This window comes from Vanessa cardui, chromosome 5 (genome assembly GCF_905220365.1).
Source record: "Vanessa cardui chromosome 5, ilVanCard2.1, whole genome shotgun sequence".
NCBI lineage: Eukaryota > Metazoa > Arthropoda > Insecta > Lepidoptera > Nymphalidae > Vanessa > Vanessa cardui.
This window is the reverse complement of record NC_061127.1, coordinates 9,034,773-9,054,409: the sequence shown is the minus strand read 5'-3', so window position 1 is coordinate 9,054,409 and position 19,637 is coordinate 9,034,773. Positions and strand designations below refer to the sequence as shown.

General features: G+C 32.4%; 1 protein-coding gene across 1 annotated transcript; it reads right to left on the bottom strand.

Moving 5' to 3' along the window:
• Positions 1-6,113: 6,113 nt before the first annotated feature.
• LOC124530058 (putative inorganic phosphate cotransporter) lies at positions 6,114-19,248 on the bottom strand. The gene is made up of 8 exons (XM_047104045.1): positions 19,085-19,248; positions 17,624-17,838; positions 13,798-14,037; positions 11,544-11,753; positions 10,884-11,051; positions 10,280-10,496; positions 7,782-8,020; positions 6,114-6,365 (listed from the first exon to the last, which is right to left on the bottom strand). Exons 1-8 carry the CDS (start codon positions 19,119-19,121, stop codon positions 6,135-6,137), a joined length of 1,557 nt encoding a protein of 518 aa, XP_046960001.1. The 5' UTR covers positions 19,122-19,248; the 3' UTR covers positions 6,114-6,134.
• Positions 19,249-19,637: the final 389 nt, after the last annotated feature.

Below are 19,637 nucleotides of genomic sequence, written 5' to 3'. Positions count from 1 at the left end.
TTTTATTACTTTTAGTGCATTTTTATTTGTTTTAAAATAGTGTTTTGTTTGAAGTCGATTTTTCTTTTTGTTAAAATTTTTATATTAAGAATATATTAAGAAGTTCCAGATACAAATATTCACAAACGAAGTAATCTAATAATAAGTTAAATAATTATAACTATTTGCTTGGTAATATACGGATTATTTATTTACAGTTATATTGTACCTAATTATGACTATACTTTGCTCAAGTTTCCTAAAATGTAGATGTAATTGACCAATAATTCAAAAAGTTTATTTGCTAGTCTTACACTGCTTAAGAAAATTTAAAATTTATTGTGGTTCAGAAATTGCTTTTAAGTGATTAAATATTATAATATTATATTGATTTTTTATTTATTTTTTAAAGGTAATAATGTGATTTTTGTCATCTCCTGTTTATAGTCACTGTTATCATAAAGTAAAGTTTATCATAGTCATTTTGTAATAACACTTTATTAATCTTATTTTATAAACTTTGTTTTGAGGTTATTCAACTTTTGTATTCAATAGAAGGCTGTAGTGCTAGTCGATTAATTGGCCTCGGCCTCGACTTGGACCAGAAATCGACTTTTGATCAAGCATAGCTACTGATAACAATTTAAAAGGATAAAAATATATGAAAGGTCACATAAACTGAAAACTTTCTCCTAATTTGTAATCGTATCATATCATCATCCGTTTTATTTGTATAATTGTAAGTTAATAATTTTTAAAGTGGTTAAGCAAGAATAAAGATTTATCCTAAATTTTATGTAACTTAGTAAATTTATGCAAAAGAGTGCACCCAGGATATCATACATAAAAAAAACTTAATATTTTTGTGTTCCGATTTGACGCTTTCTCACTTGAGCCAGTTTATTTAATATTTAACACAAGAAACGTAATGTCTTAATTTCTAAGGTTAGACACACATTGGCAATGTATGGATATTATTTCTTACGGAGCCGTATGTCTAAGTACCATTTCTATCAGGTAACCCGTTTGCGTTTAAATACAAATATACTACAAATGCTAAACGAATTTGTAGATCACACAAAGACTAATACATTTTAAGCACAATGCATTCACTTACTTTACGCGACAGACAAATAATGTATTGATGCTTTTATATTCAAACGAAGAATGGAAATCCAATAATACCAGACAACTATTATATGTAAATATATTAGACAAGTAAATAAGGGAATATCTAAAAAAATATATTTTCATTTAGATTGCAGTCTTGTTAAATTTTTGTGCTGTTAGCGATTTTAATAACTGATAAAAACTATTTGTTATTTTTCAATTATATTTTATTTTATTTTTATATTTTACTACTTATCGTCATCGAGTTCGTTCGCGTTTAAGTGATTCGTCATCATGTGCTAGTTATAAAAGGTAGCCTTTTCTTGGATGAAATCCTTGCTTGCTTTATACGACATATTATAAAATTCGGTTCAGGAATCTGAAATTATATAATATTTAATGATTATTATGAAATTGTCATAGCAAAAGTTAAGGTTGTATGATTAAAAAAAAAAGAGTGAACCGGAAAGCGTATTATTATGCTTATAATTCTATGCCATAACGACACATTTTGAAGTAAGTTCTTATACGATCATGTTTATAAATTAATTGATGCTTTTCAGAAATACAAAAAGACATAGCTCCAAACATATGTTGATTTGATAGACAGTCCAGGTTTACAGGAGAAGTTTTTTGAGGTAAGTGATTTGTTTGTTTAAAAAATAGTAAAAGCCACATAAGAGATTTATTTTCCGGTATTTCCAGTAATTTTCTACAAAACATTTAATGGATAATGCTCTAGTAAGGAACTCTAACTTTTAATCCCCCGATTCACGTATACAGAGCGATATGTGAAATAGACCGAGACGTAAACAATGAAATTAGCTCAGGATGAAATTGAAAGGTCGTGGGGATTACTCGCAACGCTGACTTCCTAATACATGGAGTAAAAATAAAACTATCATCAGACCTGACGTCGTGAATGCACCAGCGTGTGGTGCAGCTAAGCGATTAAATACTAGAGATTAAGTGAAAGTAAAAAATATGAACTGGGCGCAATGAATGGGACAAATATAGAAAAAATAAATACATTTAGTACGGTTTTCTTTGGAAAAGGTATGTGCAAGTCAGAGTATGAAACTCAAATAATAAAGATACTAAAATGATTTTATTACATGAACAAATATGTAAAAGTACCAGACCGAAAACCCGTCTGCTGTGCTAAGATTTATTTTTAGTTGAAAATTAAGAGCTTAGGTTATATGCCCATGCTTTTCTAATGCAAATTATTGAATACCCTTGTGGCAGAATTTTGTCCAAGATATGCAGGTGTCTTCACAATTTTTTTGACGTGTTCTACCCACTGAGCCATCTGGGCTCAATTATAAGGCTATTTTAAGTATTTTTAAGTCCTCGATTGTGGTTAGTTTGGCGATTCATTCAATTGCTATGTGTTATGCAATATAGAAGTATTTATATAGTCTAAATAAGGTGAGCGGAGACGCCTGTTCTTTAGTCAATTATCTTGTTGCTCACCCCAGTAATGAACATCAAACACAATTAAAATGTAATCTAAGTCTAAGGAAATAGCATACCTTAGTGGCTACATGCTATAAAAAATAACGGTTAACGTGAACTACTTGAAAAAAAAACACATTTTTGTATGGAAAACATTCATATTCTTATATTTTTGTTCAATTTTTTTAAAAAGTTAGATTTGGGTTTAAAAATCCAAATTATCGTAATTGATATAAAGAGCGAACTTATAATATGGAGTAAAATATTAGTTATTTTATCAGCATTCGTATGAAATAGCCTTGCGCCTGAAATTATTTCTGCAATATAGTTAGTCACTTAGGTATATTTGCTTTTATTTTTTGCTAGGTGCATAACGTACTAACAGTTGTGAACAGTTGTTTAATCTCATTTTGAGGTAGAAAAAGAAAACAAAAACACTACTCAACGTAATGATTATACGATATTAGACGTATTACCTAAACATTCAAATAAATTTTACTGTAATATGGTACACGTTGTTTCGCCAGCCAATACCAAATGAATTACCATAACAATTTCAGTTTAATTGTATTTAATGATTCCACCGTGCTTCCAGTGCTTGACTACTAAAATATTAAAAAGTATTTAATTTCAATAATATGTTTAACATGTTTTGTGTACATCGAATCAAATTAGAATGCAATCTATCAAAACAAAAACCTTAATTTTCTTAGAAAAGATAATTTTATCACATTATTGTCAGGTGTATAACAAAATCTATTTAAAATTCTTGAGATAGAATTCAATCTAACTTAAATACAGTACCAAAAACACTACTAAATTTAACTTTAAAAATGAATGAACATTCTTAACTTCTTCAACATCAGTACTTATTTAATTATCCAGTCTGTTGGCCAGTTTATAATCATCATACACGACTATATAATAATGATTCTTTCTGACTTATTGAAGTCAATACAGCCATTATCAATCGCGTCAGATTTATTAAATTATATTCCATAAGTGTATGCGCAAACAAGGTTAACTTTCGTAATCCGATGGAACGGCGATCCAACACGACCGGAGGAAATAAATTCAAATGCTTGGCTTTAAGTGTTTTCCAAGCTTCGGAAATGGTATTCTTATGCGTAACTTTTGGGCACTGAACCAATTTGTTTGCCTGCTTTTGAAAATGCAAAAATTTTGATACTGCTAATTGCTATGATTTATAAATCATCCGATAACTATTTATTGGGCAGGCAAGCCATTTGTTAACCCATGAAGATAAAAAATTAAATTGACAGTACTATTATAATGACAAATTAGAATTGTGAAAAGGACACTTTGATTCCATGTGCCGTTTTTTTACTGATCTTCTTCTAGATATGAAAGGATGCCCCGACACTATGACCAAAAATGAGATAGACTTCATCATGACAGACAAGAGGCACATATTCAGAGACGTCTCTGTGATCAACAGGTTCAATACCGGTAGTGATCACCGACTTGTCCGAGGCTCTCTGAATATCGATTTTAGGGCCGAGCGCGTCCGTGTGATGAAGTCCACGCTCCGACCAAAGCTGCTCCAACCCATTGCGGGATCTGAAACGTTCCAGTCAAACCTGGAGAACCGATTCGCTGCCGTGAAAACCACAACAGACGTAAACCAGACCCTAGAAAATGTAGTTCGAATTCTCAGGGAAGAAGGTACAAGATTTTGTGGCATGCAGCGTAAGGGCAGGAAGTCCAAACTTTCAGAAGAGACCTTAGGGCTAATGAAGAAACGACGTGAAAACCCACCTGTCACTTCGTCAGAGAAGCGGCAACTAAACCGAGAGATCAGCAAGCGCGTACGACACGACCTCCGGTGCTCCAATAATCTTACGATTGAAAGAGCAATCGAGCAGAATCGGGTCTAAGGTGTTCGTACAATCTCTTGGAAGGAGCCACCTGACGAAGTTGACCACATCAAGTGGAGAAGTCGTTTCTTCCAAGACGGCAGTTCTTTCGGAAGTAGAGGACTTCTACGGCCAATTATACGCATCGCATGCACCTCGACCTGATCCCGAAAATGAGGATTCTAGAGCTACATTAACATGCCATTTCTCAGAAGACCTGCCTGAAGTCAGTGTTGGCGAAATCAAGATTGCTCTTAAACAGCTTAAAAATGGAATAGCCCCTGGAGAGGACGGTATTACTATAGAGTTATTAAAAGCAGGAGGTAATCCGGTACTCAAGGAACTCCAAAAGCTTTTTAACTCTGTCCTCTTCGAAGGGAGAACTCCGGAGGCGTGGAGTAGGAGTGTGGTCGTCCTGTTCTTCAAAAAGGGGGACAAAACCCTGCTGAAGAACTATCGTCCCATATCCCTACTGAGTCACGTCTATAAGCTGTTTTCAAGAGTGATCACGAACCGTCTTGTGCGAAGATTCGACGAATTCCAACCCCCAGAACAGGCCGGGTTTCGGACCGGATACGCCACCATAGACCACATCCACACAGTGCGGCAGATTATACAGAAGTCCCAAGAGTATAATCGGCCCCTGTGTCTTGCATTCGTGGACTATGAGAAGGCCTTGGACTCGGTTGAAATCTGGGCTGTTCTGGAGTCCCTGCAGCGTTGCCAAGTTGATTGGCGATATATCCAAGTGATGAGATGTCTCTACGAAGCCGTCACCATGTCCGTCCGAGTACAGAATCAGCAAACAAATCCCATACCATTGCATCGAGGAGTGAGACAAGGGGACGTTATTTCCCCCAAATTGTTCACTAATGCAATGGAGGATATGTTCAAGACGCTGAACTGGAAAGGACGTGGCATCAATATCAATGGCGAATACATCTCTCACTTGAGATTCGCGATTAGAAACAACCTTGAGGACGAGGTGAATAGAAGAATTCAGCTAGGTTGGCCAGCGTTTGGAAAATTACGTCGAATCTTTACATCGTCGATCCCACAGTGCCTTAAGACGAAAGTCTTCAACCAGTGCGTCCTACCCGTCATGACATACGGAGCCGAAACGTGGACACTCACGGCAAGGCTGGTCCAAAAGTTTAAAGTCGCTCAGCGTGCTATGGAAAGGGCTATGCTCGGCGTTTCTCTGCGGGATCGCATCAGAAATGAGGCGATCCGCCAGAGAACCAAAGTCATCGACATAGCCCACCGGATTAGTAAGCTGAAGTGGCAGTGGGCTGGCCATATTTGCCGCAGAACCGGTAACCGTTGGGGGAAACGTGTTCTAGAGTGGAGACCGCGTCTCGGCAAACGTAATGTAGGACGTCCTCGGGCACGGTGGAGTGACGACTTACGCAAGACGGCTGGCAGGAGCTGGATGCGAGTAGCCCAAGAATGATCTCAGTGGCGTGCAATTGGAGAGGCCTATGTCCAGCAGTGGACGGAAATGGGCTGATGGATTGGATTGGATTGGATGAAAGGATGAATGACGATTTTGTCCGGACTAACAAAGCAGTGTTTTGTATATTTATTTAATCAATACCAATTTGAAATATGTGTAAATTGATCGAAAGGCTATAATAATACTGCCAGAATAATTATTACAATTATTAATAGTAATATTATTAAAACACATTGATTCGATATTTTTTTATTTTAGTCTTTAGCGATCGGCGAGTGGTCGTGTTTTGGATATACAACGTTTTTCTCCGAGTCTTCTGTTCTCTTCTTAAGAGGTCCATGTTTCCAATTGGGGGGATAGCCATACTTGTCAACGTCGTCCCACCACTGTGGCTCACCAGACCCCCATATCAAATATACGAGATTTGTTCCGATGAGAACAACAAATATTGTCCAGAAAGCTAAGCGCCATTGTTGAATCGTTTGCTGCAATCAAGTATGTTTAGTGTAAATATTTATGTAAGAAATAATATCGGTATATTAAAAAAATACATATGATTTGAGACAATCCTAGGATATCAGAGTCTGCATAAAAACATTACATATTAATTTCACTGTAGTGTGTGTAGCGAATTATACTGTTTTAAATTAATTCCTGTTAACTTTAGGCTTAAGCATTGTATACGATACCGTAACTAATCGTATTTGCAATTAAATTAAATTTTAATAGCAAAATCAAAAGTTCAAATATATGCTTGCATTTACACGTGATCTTATAATATAATTTTAGTTACTTTTGGAGACAGTGTTCAAAAATAGATTTGCCTTTTTTTGCTGTGGGTGACTCCAGAAGCAACTTTAAACTTTATAAAGAAACTTTGTGCTGCTGATAGTTTTATGGAAGTTTCTGGCACAGTACCATCAGAATACAATAGATGAGTCGACGCGAATAATTGTTGACTAAGAAAATAAATGCGACAGTATTTGCCCGACATTAGCTACTAGGATGTTATGATACTAGCGGCCCGTTCCCGCTTCGCATGGATGGACATAATTTTTTTATATTTTTACTTTTTATTTATATTTTATATTGCTTTTTTTTCAACATATTTAACAATTGTCGTTCTATTTCAAATTATTTACACATAAACCTTAATAAATGAAACACTTAAACCTTCCTTATGAATCCCTTTACCTATTAGTGAAAACCGCATGAAAATCCGTTAAGTAGTTTTGGAGTTTATAGCGCACATACAGACAGAGGCCGCCGGGGGACTTTGTTTTATAATATGTATGATAAGAGTAACAGGAAAGCTAGAAGGAAGTAAGATTTTATGTCTGTTTCGTATAAAAACCCGTCTAAAGGAAATTAACTTAATTGAACGCTTGACTTATTTCATTTTCACCTTTAACCAAACAAAATTCATTCAAGCTTGAATTTTTGGCCTCTGCTTCAAATACAAGCAAAAAACACAATGTTGACAAGTTTTTTCTACGTTATTTTTTGTCAAATTATATAGCATTAAATATTATCAAGCAAGAGTTGAATTATTTTTATATGAAAATTTTCACTATATTTGATATTTTTGAGATTGTACAACTAAAATGTTTGCATAATAATATCGTCATGTGTTAACATAATTCTTTCATATACTTTCTTTTAATTTGCGGTTGGTTCAGAAAATATTTTTCCGTTATCTTGTATTCTAAATTCTGAGCTATATTAAATTTCGAATTTCGAACACAACAGGAATTTCTTTAAAAATAAATTACAAAATTTCTCACAGACACCGACCAGATCGACTACATAAAAATTTGGAATAAAACGTAAGAAATAATCTAAAAGATTCGAAAAGATTTTTTTATATAGCTGTAAATAGGACAGATGCTATTCATACTCACATCAGGTGTCAATAGACCAATCATATACGGTGTTATCATCCCTGACACAGCAGCCAATCCGTTGACAATAGCGGAGCATGTTCCGGCGTAGTTAGGGGCAATGTCCATGGCATTGATCTTCACACTACTATAGAATCCAGCCATAAAAGCCATGGATGTCACGAAAAATCCGACTGCCTTAATACGGTCACAACCCGAGTACGAAGCCAGAATAATAAATATCGCAGGCAATGTGGACGCTGAGGAAAAAATAATCTTCCGTGAGCGTGATGAATTCAGGGACATATTTTACTAATGCAGTAAGACGTGAAAACGAATGACATTGTGAGGAAATAATGTTTGTTGCTTCCGATTAAAAAAATGAACATTGCATTTTTAAATATTACTATTACTAGCGACCCCGTACTTCACACGTGTGCATTGGAGATACTAAATATATTACAAATTTTCTTTTTCTTTAATATAATGTTCATTAATTCTATTACTCAAAAGATTTCTTCTCTCTACCACATGTATGCAGATGATCTCCAGCTTTATACCCAGTCAACCTTGGATAACTTGCCCAGCGCTATCGCTGCCATTAATGATGACCTGGTTACAATCAGTGATTGGAGCAAGTGTTATGGTTTAAAGATCAATCCATCAAAATCACAGGCCATTATTATTGGCAGTGCTGCTATGATTTCAAGAGTTGACTGGAGAAACATTCCTACGATTATATTAGATAATTGTACTATACCATATAGTTCTACGGTAAAAAATCTCGGTATACATCTAGATTCTACACTTTCATGGTCACATCAGTTAAATGTAGTCAGCAGGAAAATGTTTTCGGCGATGGGCTCTCTACGACGTCTCCGTTTCTTTCTTCCTATTTCCACCAAGACTATGTTAGCACATTCTCTACTTCTATCTATTCTCGATTATGCAGACGCAAGCTATCTAGATTTAAATGAGGACCAATTAAATAAACTTGAGCGTCTTCAAAATCTAGCTATACGGTTCATATTTGGCTTACGCAAATATGACCATGTCTCTGAATTTCGTACTCAGCTCAAGTGGTTACCTATTCGTTTTCGCCGGAATCTACATATTGTTTGTCTTCTGTACTGTGTGTTATTCAATCCTCACTCACCTATTTATTTGAAAGAAAAATTTAAATTTTTGAATTCTCGCAATGTTATTGACGGACACAACATGAACTTACGTTCATCTGAAAATTTACTTTTAAATCCACCTGTGCAGAAAACAATTTTTTCCAAAAAATCTTTTACGGCTGAGGCTACTCGATTGTGGAATGCCCTCCCGCTTAATATCAAATCTGCAACCTCTTTAACATTATTTAAAACTAAAGTTATTAATTATTACCTCACACTCTCACACTGAATGGCGACTAGATACCATTTGTTATTTGTATATATCTGTATATTTATATGTTTTTATGTATGACTCTATGTATATATGTATGTATAAATGTATTTATGTACCTAGCTATATGTATGTAGTAGTTTATTTATGTATTATATTATTTGTATCTATGCATGTAGTCTATTTTACACCACCTACCATTTCTCTGTTGGCTACTACTCCATATCACCTCGGTTGTCTGGAAGAAATCGCTTTAAAGCGATAAGACCGCCGGTTGTACCATCTATTTTTTTTTTATGTGTTCTTACTTATCTGTTTAATTTGTGGTGTACAATAAAGTGTTTAAATAAAATAAATAAATAAATGTTCATGTGTTATACACAAAAACCTTACACTCGAATCAATCTATCTGTTAAAAAAAACCGCATCAAAATCCGTTTTGTTTTATATTATGTAAAGATGTTTGCTATAAAGCAGTATAAGAAAATTGATAAATGGTTTTATTTTGTGCACTTGATCATCCTTTCTATTTCATATATACTAAATCCATGAAAAATTATGCATATATATGCTCAAGCAACAAAGTTACCTATTTTCAATTATTAAAACTCATGTTCATGAGATACGGATTATAATGGCTATGTTATCCAAGTGTATACGGTTTCAACGCAATCATTAGTGAATTTCATAATTTCTGTTTAGGAAATAATTATTCGTTTAAAATAAAGTAATGAGCGTAATCAAACGAAATCGGGTTTTCAAAACGTTGATTAACGTTTTTTGTGCACAAAATTGCTGATAAAGGTGCTTTTTAATGTGAAATTATTTGTTAATTTAAACTTAATGAGATATTAATATATGATAATGAAGCGATAAATATTTGTCTATCAGATTTTTTTAAACAAACATATTCACACAAGTTATTTATTGGATTGATTAGTTTCGTGTCCTTTTTAGAAAATTTGATTTTTTTTCTCTTTTAAATATGTGGTTTTCCATATTTTTATACTCAAATTATTATATTCAAAGCTTTCAATAAAGTAACTATTAATTAATTGTATAAAAAGGTCTCAAGTCGTTCATTTGCATAACTGTTACTAATTAATTGGATTAAATAAATTTATACTTACATACTGTAGTATAAATCTTCCTGCCAGTAGCAATGCTGTGCCATTTTTTTCTAACGCACAAATCACAAAAACTGGCAAATATGAACGAGCAAATATACATAGCGATATAAGGTAGAGCAGCCATCAGTCCAGTTTCCTTAATATTAAACCTTAAGACATCAGAGAAATACTTTGGCAAATCAGTTATCATTGTGAAATAGCCCCAATCGTGACCGATCTGAAAAATAGTTTTATAAGTCAAAATTACGAAGTACAAATCGTACACAGTTAGATCAAACAATTCCTTTTATTTTCTGCAGTTAGATTATTTGCTAAAGTAATAATTGACATAGCGTCACTACAAAATAAATAAAAGTGTTCGTATTTATATTATAAAGTCAATATTTTTGTAGTTGCCGGATGTGTTTCGGTCTTCTTAAAAAAAATACGTTAGTTGATAATAAGTACTCATAGGTTGTAAATATTTTTTTATGTTTGCCAAAACAATTAATTCCAAATATCTTAGAATCAAAACTCTCATTGACATTGTACAAATTAGATTATCATGTTCAGCAATTCATAGTGTCATCACGTGTTTGGATTGTCTTAATTGGCTAGAACTTACTGCAGCTATCACCAAGGACCAGACTGGTGCTGATCTGAATATAGCCTTGAACGGTACTGGATCCAGCTTCTTATGCAGACCGGAGGCAACGACATTAGCGTTTAAGTAGAGTTTCTCTTCGTCTGATATGAATGGATGGGAATTTGGTGAACTGTAGCACAGAAGTGTCTATAACGATAAAAAACGTATTATATTGAGATTATTCCGTCTTCTAAAATTTTTCAAATATAGAACATTCTCAAAATTACTTCTACAATTGACAGATATGATTCCAGAGAGAACGAGGCGTGCGAAAAACATATTCCAAATGTGTACAATAACATATGGTAAATAGACGTGCACGCAATTCCGTAGAGGTGAATATTGAATATGGAGAGCATTTTTTTTATTATATTACTGAAACATCTCGTTTTCCCGTACGGAAATATATTTTATGTTGATTTAGAAATTCGAATAAATTGGAATAGCAACAATCAGTTATAGAGTTATATTTATACACATTCCAATTTTATTGCTTTTCAAAATTTCCTTAACGACAACACATACATTATTAAACGCTATATAGGTACAGGATTTCCTAGTTGTTCTATGAAATATTTAATTTTTCGTTCATTACATTTTTTATTAATTTAATATTTTAAAATATAATAAGTAACTTACAAAAAATATAAACCAAATGATGCCGATTCCACCGAATACAAAAAATACATTGGCCCAGTCGCCGTCATTTGCCAAGAGCAATCCTGTAATGTAGGGCCCCGCAATATTACCGATTTGGGCCCCTCCAAAGATCATTGCCCCAAAACGAGACCGCTCTGAGGGCGGCACCCAACGTGCCATTAATAGAACAAATCCTGGAGTCACTGGACCCTGAAAGAATAATATTCATATTTACTTGTATACAATTAAGTAGTATAATCAATACCACTTTTAAATCTTTAATAATAACTTTATAATCTATATAACTAATATTATCAATACGAATATGTTGTTTTTTATTTTTTGTTTATCACGGTTTCACGTTTTAATTAGTTAACCGAGCTTAGAAAAGGTCGTACAGTATCTAAAGCTTTGCCGACTCCGCGATCTCACACGCGGAGCTGCTTGCAGAAAATATTCATATATCTCTCTCTCCGTCTATCCCTAACAAATAATATATGCATCTTATCTTTACATATCCCTTTGTTAATAAATTTAAATTAAAAATAATTTAAAAATAAATCTAAATTTCTATACTGTCCATTATTATATTTTCTAATATAACTACAAAAATAATAAAAGAACAATAATTTCATAGAGATAATTTATATACGGTTTTTCTTTTACCTAAACGAAATGAAAAAACTCTGTCGAGGATAATTTGTACCTTGCAATTATTTAACGAAGTGCATAGAGATATAAAACCTACTTTGTTATAAAATAGTTTGTACCAGTAATATATCAACTTTTATTTTGTAGGAATTATAAATATATACTCAAGGAAAATTTTTAAATAGTATGAATTGTTTAAAAATCGTAATGCTTTAAATACCACGATGATTGAAACCTATCATGTATCTTCTATTACCTTATATTTTGTTTATAATAATAAAAAAAAATTAATAAAATTCAATAGCTGACCAATAGGTACTGCTTTCTATTTAGAGGTATCATGAAATACAAGTAAAGAGCTTGTAACAGTTTGGAATTGCGAAATGATAATAATTTAATCGATAGGTGTCATGGCGTCCATTTAGGTTCAATGTGTTTTTGTTATGAGAATATCTTCATGATTACATTTGTAAAATTTTCGTAATGCGATAACAAAATACAGTAAAGAAATTAAGTGTTTTCAACGACGGTTAATTCACACTTTAGGTGATAGTCATAAGTATACTCGTACCTCTCGTTAACCTTATATTAATGGCAGAAATTAAAAGTATTAGGATTTGTTATTTATTATAATCATTACAAGAAAAAAAGATAAGACTCAATATAATATAGTTGTATAAATACAGTTATAATGTCACATTTATTTCTAGACCGTTTTAATATAAACTCAATATAACGATCTGATTTTAAGCATACGATAAAATTTTCTCTAAATAAACTCAAACTTCGGCAATTGGAAACTTTTGTGAATATTGTTGAACTGTATATCTATGAGGACTTGAGTTCTGAATGGAAAGTTTTAATATTGAAATTTGAAAGAAGTACGTTAATATTTTTGTTGCATTCAATATATTTTATTTATAGTGCAAAATCAGTAGAGGAAACGGGCCGACTAATATCTCTCTACTGCTCTTACACACTGTAATATAAGATACATAAATAAGCACTACTTTGTGAATAAGCTGTCAATAACAGAACACAAGAAGTTATGTCCAGAATGCCTGCTATGACAATAGTTCTGTCACTATTCAAACTGGAATAATAATAAGAATAGAAGAACTGCTTTCTGATTATAAGGGATTATGTTTATAAGAATTAAATAAATAAATAAATATATTGCACAGCATCACATACATTACTCAGATCCCTATGTAAGTACCTAAAGCACTTGTGTCATGGATAATCAGAAGTAACGACGGTAAAACAAACATTCAGACCCAAGACAACATAGAAAACTAATGCACTATTTCTACATCGACTCGGCCGGGAATCGAACCTGGGACCTCGAAGTGGTTTACCCATAAAAATATATGTACACTACTCGACGATGGGGGTCGTCAAGATTTGTTGTAATTGCATCTTCCATAAAGGACATACAATCTCAGTTCCCAACTGCAGGTAATTAGTAAATCAATTAAGTATACCTTGATCCCCACTGCCTGTAAACATTAGTCTGCTGGGAGTGGAGATCACTTACCAACAGGAGACCCATCTGCTAGTCCATTAAACTATAAAATAAAATCCCATCATCAATTACACCTACCTCTCCCAGTCCACTGATCACTCTCATTGTGAATAATCCAAAAGCGCCCCACATTCCAACTACAAAAGGTGTAACTAATGTAGATAGCGAAGTCGCCAGAAGACTAAGTCCAATAGTCCATTTCCCTCCGAATCTTTCCGCCAAAAGTCCTCCGGGTAAGTGAGTTACAACATATCCATAGTAAAATGCACTTAGCAATAAACCTTGCGTCTTTTCATCCCAGTCGTATCGTTCCCGACCCTGAAATATTTATTAATTTACTTTTCTACAATTTAGATAGTACTAAGCTGTAATTATTACTCATAATGTGATGTTTTATTGTTTGTTTGATAAAAAACGCTTTTGATTCGTATTAATTATTGCAAACCGATTAACCGATGTTTCAGATGAAAGATCTAAGAAAAATACATAGATATCTGTTTTGAGACTGTATTCACTTAGATTAAAAGGAAATTTGCCACAATCCTTGTATTCAAACACGCAAAGATTATTTTCGAATAGATTCCTAAATAAATATATTTTCTTAACAGAATTGTTAATTATATCTGCAGTTTTTACTGCTTTCATATGTTATCAAGTGATATACGAGTATATGAGACAAGTAAATATAAGAGTATTTAGTTTACGAGGATAATGGTATAAGTCGCCTAATGGATTTTATTTTATACAACATTCGCTAGGAAGATAAACAGACTCTACTAAATCTCTACTAAATATATCATTTAGCTGTGTTCTGGTATTGGTAATTCAATTTATAATCAATTTATACGATTTTTTTGTGGATGTGTGAAGACATTTACAGACTTATAAGATTACAAGACTTATTAAAAAATAAAAACAATTGTTAATTTTTTCGCTGGAGATGCATGTGCATAGCGAAAAAATTAACAACCGTTGTCGTATATATTCAATCGGTAAGTAACATTTGGGTCACGAATTATTTTAAAATGACATAATAATTAATAAAAGCTTAATACGAAAAATGCATATTGCAATTGACAAAAATATTGAAACTTAGATTTTATTCGTTTTCATATTATATTTTGTAATAGCCATTACAAAATACTGATGACTAATTTATTTATATATACAGCCGTATATATAAATAAATTAGTCATATTATATAAAATTACAGAAACCGCAAAATCCTATCGATAGCCAGTACCTCTTTTATTGTAAGTATACATGTCTTTTTTATTCTCAAACCGCAACTTGTCGCAAGAAAATATGCTACGTAATGATCATAACATAATCTGTCAATTTACCTCTTAAGAAAATACCCTTGACATAAGATAAAATGCTTGAGATATGAAGTGAAGCGGAAACGACCACGTGTTTATATTTTTTCGTCTATTGCACATTACTTACGCGCGGTAGTGTGACTATGACATTATATTTCGCAACACAATCGCTTCGACTTTATCCATATAATATATTTATAATATGCCATTATAAAATACGTATTACAGCCCTTTATGAGATAATTTCATGTTTGTATTATTCAAAGGTAAGCTAAAATAACTTCAGAGTATACTACTAAACAGAGTATTATTTAAATGAAATGTTTCAGTTTTTTACTAAACCAAAACAAATACCAATCAAGAGCGCAGTTTTTTTGGGTTTTTTGACGGTTACTCATTTTCAATATTTGATAATTATTTTTAAGATATGAGTGTTAAGAACTTAATACTTATTACAATAATATAAACAAACAACGAAAACAGAAACGACCATTCTTTTTGGATTCTGAGTTCCAATACTTAAAAGAGCAAATGGGTTTTTACAGCAGGATGTGTTGGGTAAATTTTTGCTAAAGTTAAAAAAGTGAAGTGTGCGGTATATTTGTTTTGAATTCATCTCGTGCTCATTGGTACATGGAGCACACGAGGAAAGTGACGTATGATGGATATTTCGTAAAACATACTCAGAATATATATAAACCCTTGACATAAATACAACCCAAAAAGAAACAGCATGCATGAAGCATAAATCCTTCTCGATGAAAGACGAAGTCCTTCGTCTTTAACGAGAAATATCAACAAATAATTTTCTTCTTATATTATCTTATATCATATATTTTAATTCTGTACGTATGGATATTAATAATTACAGATATAATAGGACATAAATATTTACTTGGTGGTAGGGCTTTGTGCAAGCCCGTCTGAGTAGGTACCACCCACTCACCAGTTATTCTACCGCCAAGTAACAGTACTAGGTATTGTTGTGTTCCAGTTTGAAGGGTGAGTGAGCCAGTGTAACTACAGGCACAAGGAACATAAAATCTTAGTTCCCATGGTTGGTAGCACATTGACGATGTAAGGAATAGTTAATATTTCTTACAGCATCATTGTCTATGGGTGATGGTGACCACTTACCATCAGTTAGCCCATATGCTCGTCAGCGAACCTATACCATAAAAAAAACAGAGCCCATTAGTTAAGTAGTTAATTAAACAGTTAAATATTTCATATTACTGTCGAGGTGTTGAATGTGGACATTATCGTTTGACTTTCATTGCCTTTTCTTAAATATGGATTAGTGGGGCAGTTTTCCAAAATAATTTTAGCAATAATTTTTTCTGTATGGTGAAACAACTTTTAATGGTATGGTATACAATTGACTTGTTGTTTGGTAATAAAAGTATGCAGGTTTTGTTTTATAAATTCAATACTAAATACATAGACATAACGTATGAGGATTGTAAGCCTATAAAGTATTTTAAATATAATATTTATAAATATGTAATCATTAAAGGTTGTATAATTTCTAGCTGTTGAGCTATATTCAGTCACAGAATTTTATGAATGTAATGAATACTTTTTGGTTTGATATTTTTATAAATAAAAGTAAAAAAGGAATATTATTAAATTTGACATGGGAATTGTTAATCTGTCTTTAAATACGGAAGGTAATGGATGATTGTAAAGAAAACTGTTAAAATAAATATTGTAAACCATATTAAATATTGTTGATTATTTGATGTTCCTGTTTATCTGAAGCTGGGTCTACAGAATATTCATACAAAACAACAAAAAAAAGATGGGTCAGAAAAACAGTCACAGTGTAACAACTCCCACGGTATGGTTGGGGCGACAAATTTTATCATCTCCATTATCCAGAATATTTTTGAGAACTACCAGATGTAGTTCTCAAAAATATTCAGTATACAATGTTCTTCTTCAGATATTACTAAATAACTAAACTCTAATTTAAATACTGAGAGTTATACCGGATTAAAAATAATATAAGATAAAAAAGCACTTTACAATTCAATCAAATGTGCATCATCGGATTACAATATATTTTTTTGATACGATAAGAAAAATACTAACTCATAAGTGGTTCTCATTCAATTGACGTAAATTGAAATAAAAAAATGTATACTTATCAATTCATACTTCAGTTCTTCTTCAGATATTACTAAATAACTAAACTCTAATTTAAATACTGAGAGTTATACCGGATTAAAAATAATATAAGATAAAAAAGCACTTTACAATTCAACCAAATGTGCATCATCGGATTACAACATATTTTTTTGATACGATAAGAAAAATACTAACTCATAAGTGGTTCTCATTCAATTGACGTAAATTGAAATAAAAAAATGTATACTTATCAATTCATACTCTCAATTCAAATATGAAAATCCGATACTAAACTTTTTACTTAACATTGGGTATTGTTTATTTCGAACAAGAGAAGAAAAACCTAGATGAGATAAGTGAATATAAAAGAAAACTCGGACAACTGCTGCTCAGATACGAAGGATTAGGACGAAATAATTGTTAGCTATATTTTTACAAACATAATTACTTCTTACCGTATAAATATCAGATGGATTTGTTGACAGTACCGAATCCGTTGTATTGTAGATTCTAGTATCTGGACAGGTTTCGCCAACAATATGTCCTTCTGGCGAGACTTCTTTGACCATCTTAACGATGGCAACACTCAAACAAACCCTCATCGTAAATGAATTTGCCAATGCAAATAGACCGAGTAGACCAAAAACATATCGCTGTGGTATGAATAACACTAAAACACATTCACGAAAACGAAACACATTAGTTCTTAATACGAACTTGTTCTATATTTGAAAGTTAATTATTATCTTAGTGTCAATGATGTTCTAGTAAACAGATATGTCATTAACGCGCAAAAAGTAAAGACTAGAAAACGTCCTAATTGGGACGTTTGCCTTAGTCGTTTTCATCATAATTATGCCAGTAATACGTTATAATACATCATAACTATGCAGTAATGCGTTTTGCGTAATTAAAACATCTAGTTATCCCTTTTACTTATTGTTTTTATCAAGCTATCCCTTTTTCTTGTAACGAAATTTAAAATAAACGGTCCCCGGCGCGGCACACTTTTTCTGTTGTTTAGTATGGGTATAATATATCTGTTTATTATAATATCATTGCTTAGTGTTGTATTAGTTGATAATGATATATGTCAAATAAGGAATGCATATATTTAGTAACCAGCTCTGTGGACGGTATAAAAGTGCCACACATTCATCAATTATACCGCCAAAAAACAAAACTTAGTGTTATGTTATTTTCCAACTACAAGGATGTGGCATAACATTGTAGTTACCAATGTTGGTGACAACATTTACGGGCAGGATTTCCCACTAACCGTCAAATGGACCATTTGTTGGTCCACCTACCCATACGATAAAAAATAAACAATAAGTTCTGTTGTTATTTTTTAGTTATGGCTGTAAAAAAATCTTTTAAAAATGTATAAAAATAGATATTTTTTTTGTAAGCATTTTTATTATTTTATTACAATATGCAAGGGCAAATGATTCAGTACACGTAGATTTCAATGGAAGGTCGAAGATTCAAATCTGATCAAACAACACTGAGGCTTTCATATCTATTTCCTGTCTGATATGACCTATAAATCTTTAAGTTTGTCTAGCCGTGTTTTTGTTTTTAATTAGCTTGCTATTTCTTTTTAAATTATTTTGAGAAAGTTTTTTCTAATGAGCTAATTCATGAACATTCATTCATGTATATGATCTAACAATAAAAGGTGTATAAAATACGTTAGGCATTGAACTTAAACTCTTGGTAACTCGATCATGGAATTGGAACTCCACGTAGTGTAACAGAACGATAACGAACATGTACATATATGTAATCACACCATGAGACTTCTTCCTTCTTATTGAATAGAGCGACAACTTGGCAGCAAATGGGATGTTCCCCCTTTCACCTACTTCAAATTAATAACTGAAAAATATATTTAATACCCTTAAATTTCCTACCTTTGTTTAATACTAGCCGCCATCCTTTAAGCGTCATGACACCTTTTATTATTAAAGTGATATCGAACTGTCTGTTCAAAATATCATCGAACTAAAACAGAACACTCGTCACAATGCCGAACTTATAAAATAAATGTATCTGGCTACGAAATGTCTTATCCAATTGTAAATATCTTGAATGAGTGAGATAACCATATGTGTGTAATCATAATCCATGTTTTTGTTATATTATCTGAATCACATGGTAAAAATTGAAGAGTGCTGGATGTACGCAATAGTAACAAGATGACATTATCATTGACACAGAACAATATCTTACGGTAGTCTAAAAGCAGATAAAACAGCTCGTTCAACATAATGATAAAAAGTTTCGACTGTCCGATCGAATTTTACAAATAATGTAATTGAACGGTACCTTTAATTGAGGTAATGTTTAGTCTTATTATTTTCGCACTTGAATTACTTGAACCAACACTAGTATATAAAAATTTAAAGGCACTTATCAGACTTTTCCCATATTCAAAATAAACATTCATTTTCAGTTTTTTTTAAC

Coding starts and splice junctions, on each gene's coding strand:
- LOC124530058 (XM_047104045.1), bottom strand. CDS start 19,121: ATGACGCTTAAAGGATGGCGGCTAGTATTAAACAAAG. Junction 11,754..13,797: donor TGATCAGTGGACTGGGAGAG/GTAGGTGTAATT, acceptor TTATTCTTTCAG/GGTCCAGTGACTCCAGGATT. Junction 11,052..11,543: donor TCATTTGGTTTATATTTTTT/GTAAGTTACTTA, acceptor TTATCGTTATAG/ACACTTCTGTGCTACAGTTC.